At 33.6% G+C, this 10,643-nt stretch overlaps 1 protein-coding gene across 1 annotated transcript; it reads left to right on the forward strand.

Moving 5' to 3' along the window:
• Positions 1 to 4,147: 4,147 nt before the first annotated feature.
• On the forward strand, positions 4,148 to 6,370 carry LOC113771692. Its single transcript, XM_027316261.1, has one exon. It carries the CDS (start codon positions 4,148 to 4,150, stop codon positions 6,368 to 6,370), a length of 2,223 nt encoding a protein of 740 aa, XP_027172062.1.
• The last annotated feature ends 4,273 nt before the right edge of the window (positions 6,371 to 10,643 follow it).

The following is a 10,643-nucleotide window of genomic DNA, read 5'->3' on the forward strand; positions in this document are numbered from 1 at the left end:
TAGCCTTTTGAGTTATCTTTCTAATGCATCAAGAATCACCTCATTTGGATCTGTGTAGGCTGAGATATGACTGAAATACCCTTGCCTGCTCATTGCCCTGTTCCAGCTTCGACCAGTCGAATTAGAAATTTGCTATTGTAATTCGGCATTTTGACCTGGAAAACCTTCAAACTGGATTTAGATGTCTTCACCAAAGTTGTAGATCTATCTCTTATCTTCAAATGGGTTCAAGAATCATCCCAATCCGATCATTGTAACTCAAGTTATAGCCGAAATACGAAAATGTGTCAAAACTGTCAAAATACACAAAATCCAAGTAAAAAGTGATAAAAACCTCATTTAATCACTTAAAAGCATTTTTCACCAATTATAGCCAAAATGATTCATATTCTTCCAATAATATAACCAAAGTGACTAAAAATAATATAAAATGTCATACAATTATTACGTAAATTAGTCACTTATCAATGGACTGATAAGAACCCATTGTATAGATACGTCAAGTGTGTTCATGACCGAGTGCATAAAGATTCAAAAAATTCATTTAGTGCTTGCTTAAGATTGTCGTGGTTTATCTAATTAAAACACTTATTAAGTGTTTAAGTATGTGTTTAGATGTGAACTGTTAGGTTCATGGGTAAAGGGTTAGTTCCACATTGGTTCGAGAGATAAAGAAAGAGCGATTAATATGTAAGTAAGGGCTCGAAACCTAATGGTTTAAGTTTTTGGGTCAGAGTTGGATTCCTAACTTACATATTGGCCTCTTTAATGGACTCTTTTTTTCGCTATCACGAACTTGTATAAATGCTTATTGTTTTCAATAATATGTGATTTTGAATTTTTGAAATATACTTGTCTCTTTATTCAGTTTATAATTTATGATCAAATGATCGAATTTCATGTTTGGTTTTAAAAACACAAATGCTATTTTAAAAGTACTAATTTTTAACTTTTGCTAAAAATATTTTTGACACCACAAGATCTACTCGTACATTCCATACATTCATGCATGAATGATGTTTACCAAACACTTTAAAATTTTTCTTATCATGCATTCATGGATTGATATGATGAAGCAATTTGGAAGCGTTTTAAGCAAAGTCACACCTACCCTTCTAAGGAAAGCGGATAGACAAGAAGACGGCAATGAATCATCGCAAGAGGAAGTTCAAAGGTGGGAAAGCAAAGCTGCAAAAATGGAGGTCAAAAGCAGAAAAATCAATAAGCAACTTGGGAAAAAGAATATGACTAAAAAGCTCACAATTGGATGAGGGGGGTCCAGAAAGGGTCATCATTCAGAAGGTTGCAAATTGGTGAATCTTTTTTTTTTATCATTATTTTGGTAAGATCTTTGAATGTAGTTGTATTTCATGAAATATTGAGATAATGACTCACTAGATGTTTTGTTAATTTCTGGTAGATCTACTATGGTTGTTAAGAGTGCAATTCTTTTAGATGATAGTTTTTAGACAAAAAGTAAAATATTTGACTGACTAGCACTTTTTTTCTCTTTTTCTTTTCTTATCCATTTACACTTGGGGAAAAGATTTGATTTATACCTCAAAATGACAAATGGATCAATGAAAAACACAGAAAAAAAAAGATAGTTGGAAATGGAATTGGCAAACTCAATACGATATTTATATCAAAGTTGGCACATATTCCATGTCCTACATACTATTCAAGCGTTAGTTCATTTATTAGATGTACATTAGCAACAAATGAATAAATAAGAAATATAGAGTATATATAGTATATATAGTAATCAAATTTTCTTTCCTTCAAATAGATTAATTTTTTGGTTACAAAAATTGAAAATTTTGAGTAGGCTACTCCACAGCTTTAAATAAAAAGTGCTTTTTTATGTTATATCACTTTTTTTTTTTTTGTCGAAACGTTAGCTTTATCTATCACTGTAAACTTTACAGTATTTGGACAAAGGTCCAATCAAAAGGACAACCGTCCTACAAAAAATCATTGGTGCCTAGCACCTAAGATTGGGGTTTACCCATTCTTCATCTAAAAAGATGTTTAGAGCATGTAAGCTCAATTTAATACTACCTACTTTCCCTGAATTAGCAAAAGAGAAAGAACACTCGTGAAACAAATTACTTATGAACTGGATGTCTTCTATTAGAGTAGCCATCTGTTGATTGCTGTACATGAAAATTAAGAGTAAAACAACTTATCTAAAATGGGAGGTAGAATTTAATCTTTTTGCTCTGCCCTCAAGCTACAAGGACAAATTAGATGCCATACATGAGGTAGAATTTAATCTTTTCTTGCTTTCTTCTCTCTTTTTTTTTTCTTAGAAAACATTTATCATTGTTTAGATTAAGACCTATACCAGTAGAATTGACTTCCATTTAAAGACAAATGTATGTTAAAAATAACAGAAAGAAAGAAACATCTAGGTGGTTTCTATGCCAAGAACCAGGACAATAAAAGTATAAAGGAGATTGTATACCAAAGAAAATGTAGCAAACTCACTAAAACAACCAATGGAAATTTGTTTAGTCTTTGTTATTTATTAAAATGTAAAAATAAAAAACCTTCTAGTAATTTTTCAAGAATTTCAAGTCACATGCATGTCATGAGCTCTGCAAACAGATGTCAAACTGTTTAGGGCCACTCCAAGCGAGTATTAAATACATGGAAATTTTCTGTTTAATGAAAATCCCATATATGGCCGACCAAAAAAAAATCCCATCTATGGCCTTTATTCACAAATGAAAAAACTCAGCAAAATTGTTTGGCAAAAATTAATTCAGACATTCATTTTACTAAATTATGGTAGCATACGAAGCAAAAGTTCTAATGGATACTTTTAAGAGTGAACTGGAGATGCATGCTAGTTAGGTGTCGCAGGAATTGTATTGAGTAGAAATTATTACATATATTTAGTATTTAACAAATTGTAATTAAAATTTTAGCGGTTAGTTTCAACTAGGAATGGCAACGAGGTAGGTAGGGCGGGGCAGGGGAGGAGCCCCGCTGTCTACTAATCCCCGTCGACCCAGCCCCCGCCCTGCTTCCCTCGCGGGGGCTAAAAAAAAAAAAAATTCTGTCCTATAATTGCATTGCAGCCAAATTTTATCCAAAAATCAAGCACTTAAATACTAATATATTACAAAGTTATTATCCACTATAATTTCACAATTGAAATTCATAAAAACAATCAAATAAAAGTTATTTGAATACAATCCAAGACGATAAAACAAATACAACTAAAGTAGTTAAGTTTTCATTTTTTAGACAAATACAATCACCAAGTCATTATTGTGTTTTTTTTTAGAAAAAAAGTGTTACGGTGTTAAGCGTAATTAGGAATTTAGTATAAATGTTCGGTAAATTTAGCATAACTAATTAATAATTTCTATTAGTAGACATGTATAATTATTAGTATAATTGATAATATTAATTATATTATATATATTAGTTATTAATCGTGATTTTCTTCTAACCAATATATATATAATATAGTTAACTTTAATTATCATGCATAACAATATAATAGTTGGAGATGATTTTAACACATACAATAATTGGAGATGAGGGAAATGATTGTGAATATAGTTGTAAATGGGCAGTTTTTAATTTTAATTACCAGCATTTTTGAGATGTAATTTATTGAAACTTTTCATTTTTCTTTTTAGTGCCAAGATTGAAATGCAATAACTCTAATTAAAAAGCATGCAATAACACTAATTAGAAGACATGAAGGTGACTTGGGCATAACAAAACTAAAATAAAAATATATTTACATTCTTACATTTCCTATTGCCAAGACTCATTGTAATTTTTGTCATTATATAGAAATAAAAAAAATTGTTTCATAGATAATCTATCATTCAACCATCTATATCTAACTAAGAATAAAAATTCATAAAGAAAAAACCAATGATGTGGATATTGTCTCTTGTTTGTAACACAATTACACAAAATGGAATTTGTTCTTACATAGAAAAGTGATCCTACTACCAGAACAAAAGGACAATGAAGTCTTTTATGAGGTCCTCTTCTTCCTCATGAGTAGTGAGTGACAAAACCGGCAACGAAATGGTCCTTTTCTCTATCTCCTTATTGCTAGTTGCCACTAAGGGAAAGAAAAACCCAATCTTTTAACAAATCTTCAGTGCTCAGTTGAATGACTCGGAAACTTTCTGTCTCTTTGGAAATGGAAGATCATCCATTAGAAGATGACATTGTGGAAGAAAGAGAGGAAATCATGGCTTCAGCCAGCGGTGGATTCCTACAAAAGAGGACAGCCCATTTCTTGAAGCCTGCTGTACCCTGCAATAAAGCTTCAAACTTGAAGCTTCCTTATCTTTCACCTAAACCATGGTGGCTTCTGCATGTGGAATTCAATGGCTGGAGAGACCCACAAAAGAAGTGGGAAAAGTGGGTTGATCAAATGCAGTCCAAGCACCAATCTTTATGGAAAAAAGCTGGAATCTTTGAGGCTATTATGTGCTCAAAGTACAGGTTTCATAGAAATAAAGACTTGGTTTTCGGGTTAGCAGAGAGATGGTGCTCTGAGACCAATACTTTTGTTTTCCCTTGGGGTGAAGCTACTATAACTCTAGAAGATGTGATGATTCTTGGTGGTTTTTCTGTTTTGGGTGGCCCTGTCCTATTGCCTTTGGAAGAAAAAGAATTGGTTGAGATCGAAAGGAGTTTGAAAAAAGTGCTTGCCAACTTTGGCAGGATGAAAAGACATAGCCATCTTCAATGGTTGAATTTCTTCATGAAGTCTGTAAATAGACATGAGCATGAAGCTTTTCTTTCCCTCTGGCTGTCGAGGTTTGTTTTCCCTGGGAACGAATTTGATCAAATTGGAGAACATGTCTTGCCAATTGCAGTACATCTTTCTAGAGGCGTGAAAATTGCACTTGCACCGGCTGTTCTTGCTTCGATATACAGGGATTTGAGCTTGTTGAAAGAATCAATGGCTGTTGCGTGCAGTCTAGAGGATGAATCCGGTGAAGGTAGCTTTTTGGCACTTGGCCTTTGGGCACCTTTGCAATTAGTTCAGCTTTGGGCCTGGGAGAGGTTCCTGATGTTTCGCCCAGAGCCAAATTTCCTCAGCTTTGGTGATCCAAGAGCAGCTCGATGGCATGATCTGAAGAGGTCTGCTATTGGAAATGTAAGGCCTATCATTGATTCCTCTGTAGACATTTTCTTGTGGAGACCTTATACTTTGGCAGTGGATCAGTGGAAATTTCCTGAATTCTATAGGGAGACAGAACAATGGGTAGATATTGGTAGATGCCTGGATGAGGCATTGGAGTCCTTTGCTCGGTGCTTGAGAGCTTGTGTGCTTGTTGGGATTGATTGTGAAGAGCCTTACCAGCCACATCGCGTAGCAATGCACTTTGGATTAGATCAAGATATTCCAGGTTTGGTCCCTCGTTCGATTGAAATCCTTGAAGTAGCCTGGATGAATTACAGCAAACCTTTAAATCATGGTGCAAGCTTGTATGTTCCGGCTAGGCTATTTGAATCAGATTTGAGCACACAATATCAGCAATGGTGGAGCAAATCAGTGTTGGTTCCAACAGATTCTTTTCAAGGTGTCTCGCGAGGACATAGGAGTTTGAGGATACAACAAAGAAGAAATTTTCTGATTTCAAGACAAACTGGATTGGGAGGCACTGGATACTGTGGTAATACTATTGTTGCAAAAGAAAGAGCTTCTATCGAAGCAAAAATTAAGCTGGAAAGCAATGACTCTGATGTTTCACCTTTGCATTTGCGCAAAGGGAACCACCCTCCAATTGTGAGGATACAAAATTTTCCCCAGAAGCAGATCAAAACAGAAGGCAATGATGCTGATGTTCCTCCTGGATTTCCTCCCAAAAATAACCACAGTCCGTTTGTGCGGACAGAAACTTCTACCAAGCAGTGCAAACAAGAAGTTGTTTTTGACATAAATCTTCCCCCTGCCTTTCATCCGGAATTGAACAGCTTGTCGGAACAAAAACAAGTTCCAGGAGGGGTGCTGAAAGGGTGCAATAATCGTGCAAGCAGCTATTGTGCTGCTGTTGATGAATTGAAGATTTCTTCAGGTTCTCAAATTCAAGGAAATTCTTCATCAGCAGCTGCAGCAGATGGAACTTCAGGAAGCCTACAACCCTCTTGGCAACCAGTAGGAAGGAACATTTACACAGGAAATCCAGGTAACACAGGACATGCACATGACATGAGCATCCATGGAAATGGAAGCCACAGCAGTTGCACTTTCAAATTTAGCTCACTAATATTAGCAAACATGCAAGCTTACATGAATAGAATTGGAAGTGAAGAAGGTAGAAAGCCACATGGTAGCAGGATTGGAGATGTTTGTCAGTTGGGTGGAAAACCAATGTAGTAATCAACATGATTGCTAGTTTCAATTAGGTATATTTCATCTTTTTGTCCTTGTTATTCTCGTTTTAATCAGATAGGGCTTTACCTGACTTGTGCACTTATGGAGAACCAATATATTTTGTCAACCAATTTTTAAACTTTACACCAGAAGCAAATCTTTCTAAAATGAACTCATGGAATCCGAATGCAATTATTTCAGATGTGAGCATCCTCATTTTAAGTAGAAAGGCATTATTTGTAAACTTGGATTTTTCACATTCACTCTTCTATGTAATTCTGATCTGTATGATACCAAAAAATGATCAGTTCAAGAACAGTTTTCAACTTAGCAAATCATACAACTGCTAAACCTCCCTAATAGTCAGCATTTCAACTTCATTAAGCGCCCTAATATTTTTGATTAATTTGAGCATTTCACTGAGTGACCAACTAAAATTCTATACGGATAATTTTCATTAAGCTTTGTCATCATCCTTGAGTAGCATATTTGAATTTCTCTGGAAAATGGTAATATGCATTTAATTTGTATAATAAGATTTCAGTACACAAGAAAGTGTCAAGATTAATTGTCCACAAACATTACATAAATCAGAGAGTCCACTGATTTAATATGGTTATCTGAAAAAAGAAACAGAAAATACATTAGAAACCAGCGGATGGCTAAGTTCTAACTTTTTGTATCACCAAAGTCTTTCAGACTCGTTTGGGGTTGCGGTGTTTTTGATAAAAAAAAAAAAAACACTTCTAAGTGCTAAAAGTACTTTTAAAGTATTTGATGAGCATCATTCCATAAAATTAGAAGTAAAGATATTGGTGTTAAAAACACTTTAAGCAAAAGCTCAAATTTGGAGCTCTTAGAATAACTTTTGTGATTTCAAAAATAAAACATCAAATTTAAGCATTTTTTCCTATATTATGAACCAAATAAAGAGATAAACACTTTTAAAATTTTCAAATTACAACTTATCCAATACAATAAGTACTTATTGAACTATATCTCCAAACAATATTTTTAAAAGCTCTATTAGGGAAGTACTTTTTAATAAACTGCTGCAACCCTAAACGGATCCTTGTACGTTTAAAGAAACTAGTACTAACTCATGTGCAAAGCGTGTGAAGATATTTTTCCAAAACATAAAACTTTTAATATACTAAATTTTTGTACAGAACTTCATTAGATTATAGGCATAATATAAACTAAGAAACTATAAAATGAAGGTTAATTACATTTACCTCCCTTGAGCTTTGTCCATATTACCAAACAAACCATATGGTTAAGTCAAATGACATTCAACCCCTTTGACCATCTAAACGTTTATCAATAAGGCCCTTGCCATTATCAACCATTAATGCTTATAGTGACATTAACAAAGGAAAAGTTCTAGAGCCCCAAAAGTACTATGAGGGGGTATTGGTTATTTGGCTAAACCATAAGGTTTATTTAGTATTATGGATAAATCTCAAGGGAGGTAAATATGATTAACCCTAAATAAAATTAAGCAATTGTTAGTTGTACAAAACGTTTATTATATACAAAGAAATTAAAAGTTTATTGTGCATATTACAATTACAAAAAATTTGAAAATGGAATATTATCGTATTTAAACTAAGTCGTTGCATATGTTACTTGGGTTGTGATAATAACTAGAGGAAATTTTCTATGTTGTGTCAAATCAATGCATGCAACAAAACCTAAGCAAAATATATACTAAAACATTTTAATTTGGATACAACAAATTTTTATCAATTTCAATATTTGTAAAACTTTTACGTTATATATTTTTAGAAATTATCGATAACTTTTTTTGGGAGTTTTCTTAATCAGTATGACATAATATAGTGAATTTAATAATCAATTTAACCTTTTGTTTTGTCATTAATTGTTGAAAACCTTTTGTCCTCTTATTAATTGTGATTTTCTTCTAACCAATATGCATGTAAAATATAGCAGTTAATTTTAATTATCACACATAACAATATAATAGTTGGAGATAATTTTAACACATACAATAATTGGAGATGAGGAAAATGATTGGTGAATATAGTTGTAAATGGACAGTTTTTAATTTTAATTACTAACATTTTTGAGATGTAATTTATTGAAACTTTTTATTTTTCTTATTAGTGTCATGATTGAAATGCAACAGTTCCAATTAAAAGACGTGAGGGTAATTTAGGTATAACAAAACTAAGATCAAAATATGTTTACATTCTTATAGTACTCCCTATTGCCAAAACTATAATGATAATGACTAGTAAAAATTAGTGCGTGCAACGTGCGTGCATCTCTCATTTTTTTTGTTTACATACAAATGCAATGGCTCAAAAATAGTGCATGTGGTAAAATATATTTCCAATCCTCTATAAAAAAAAATTTATTTTTGGCTAGATCTTTTATACAATCAAAGAAATTAATAAAAATCAGAGTGTGCAATTTGTGTGGTTAAATATTCAGCATTCGAAAAGAATAATGAAATATATTGAGGTGCTATATCAAAATCTCTTTATCTTTGGTCCACGTTTGATACAAATGCAACATCAAACCGTAAAGCACTCAATAACACCACTCTATAGTTGGAGTCTACATACACTGAAATTCTCTGCAATGGAAAAGGTTTTAGTTGATAACCTTATGGTAGAACGGAATGAATAGATGGTATCTCCAGCCGGGGAAGAATGTTTGAATAGCCCATTTCCTGACTCCCTTCAGTAGCCTCAATCGACAGGCCAGTTCTTGATCTTCCCCCAAACATCCGTTTTGCAGGACCTGAATCCAACTTTGTTGACATTTTCAAGAAATCAAATCTTAAAGTGAACTTTGGTGGATGGGAAACCTGCAAAAAGATTGGAAAAGATGGGCTGATCACAAGAATTCTTTGCACCATTCAGTAGGGAGAAAAGCTGGAATATTTGATGCTGTAATGAATTCCACCAACCCGGGATCCCCAAATGAAGACCAGATTTTTAGGTTTGGGGAGAAATGGTGTCCTGAGGCAAATACATTTAACATCTCCTTGGGAAGAAGCTACAGTTGGATTGGAATTTGGAAGATATGATAATCTTGGGTTGTTATTCTGCTCCTGGTTTTAGGCCTGCTGACACCGATGAATGTGCAGAGGTAGAAAAGAAACCATTTTTAGCGAGATTCGAGTTGGACCAGAAGTAATCTAAGAAGGCCTCACACAGTCTTTGGTTGACTAAATTCATGGATGGTGGAAGTGAGAAATGTACAAAAACTGCACGGAGCATTTCTTGCACTATGGCTGTCTAGTTTTGTGTTTTGCAACACATCTACTGATGCAACTGTACAGAAAAATGTTAAACCTATTGCAGTCTATCTAGCTGGAGGCACTAAAATTGCTCTTGCACCAGTTGTTCTTGCTAATGTTTATGCTAGTTTGAGTGAGTTGAAAGGGGCTCCTCGTGATTCTAGAATCAAGCAGAATGCTGATGAGCAAGATAAAACATTGGAACTTTTAATTTCAGCCCTATTTCGTTTAGTTCAGATTCAGGATGGAAGAGGTTTCCAACATTGAATCCAAAGAACATGCTGGTACTTAGACTGGTGCTAAAATGCTATACATTCCAAAATTCTGATCCAGAAAGCTTCCATATTAACGTGTTTAACTCACAAATTCACAAGGAAAAAATATTTTTGAAATCCAAAAGTATTTCTCCCATTCTTTAGAAATTAGGTTACTTCGTATTTCGAATTGAACTTTGAGTCTTAAGTACATCTACCGTATAAACAGTTAAAAAAGTAAGAAAACGAATAGTTTCTTACTTAATGAACTGAGTCCTGCAATGAATTCTTCAAGTAAATACATGCAATGGATTCTGCAGGTAAATATAGAACAGCAGAAGCAGAATTGAGTAAAAATCCCCAAGAACAGGGTATAGATCAATATATATATATTTTTTTGTATCAAAGTTGCTAAAATAATTGTAAATGATAATAGCAAAATGAGAGAAAGAAAAAAAAAATCAGTTGCTCTTTAAATTGACATGTCATGCAATTCTTTCTTACAAAAGAATAGAAAAACTTCCAACTTTAACAATCTTCATAGCTTTCATACTGGAAAATTGAGTGCAAACTATTGTTAGTAACAGCCAAATTTTGTTCAACCTCCTGATTGGTTTCTCCCCTTTTTCCCGCTTTGTTTGCATTAGAATCCAAAAGCGGCTTCTTCAGAATAGAAATTCTCACAGTACAGGGCTTGGTGATGGATGATTTACTTTTGCCAATGTAGCATTGGTTTCATCATGCCTTCTCC

The sequence above is a fragment of the Coffea eugenioides genome, chromosome 5 (genome assembly GCF_003713205.1).
Source record: "Coffea eugenioides isolate CCC68of chromosome 5, Ceug_1.0, whole genome shotgun sequence".
Lineage (NCBI taxonomy): Eukaryota > Viridiplantae > Streptophyta > Magnoliopsida > Gentianales > Rubiaceae > Coffea > Coffea eugenioides.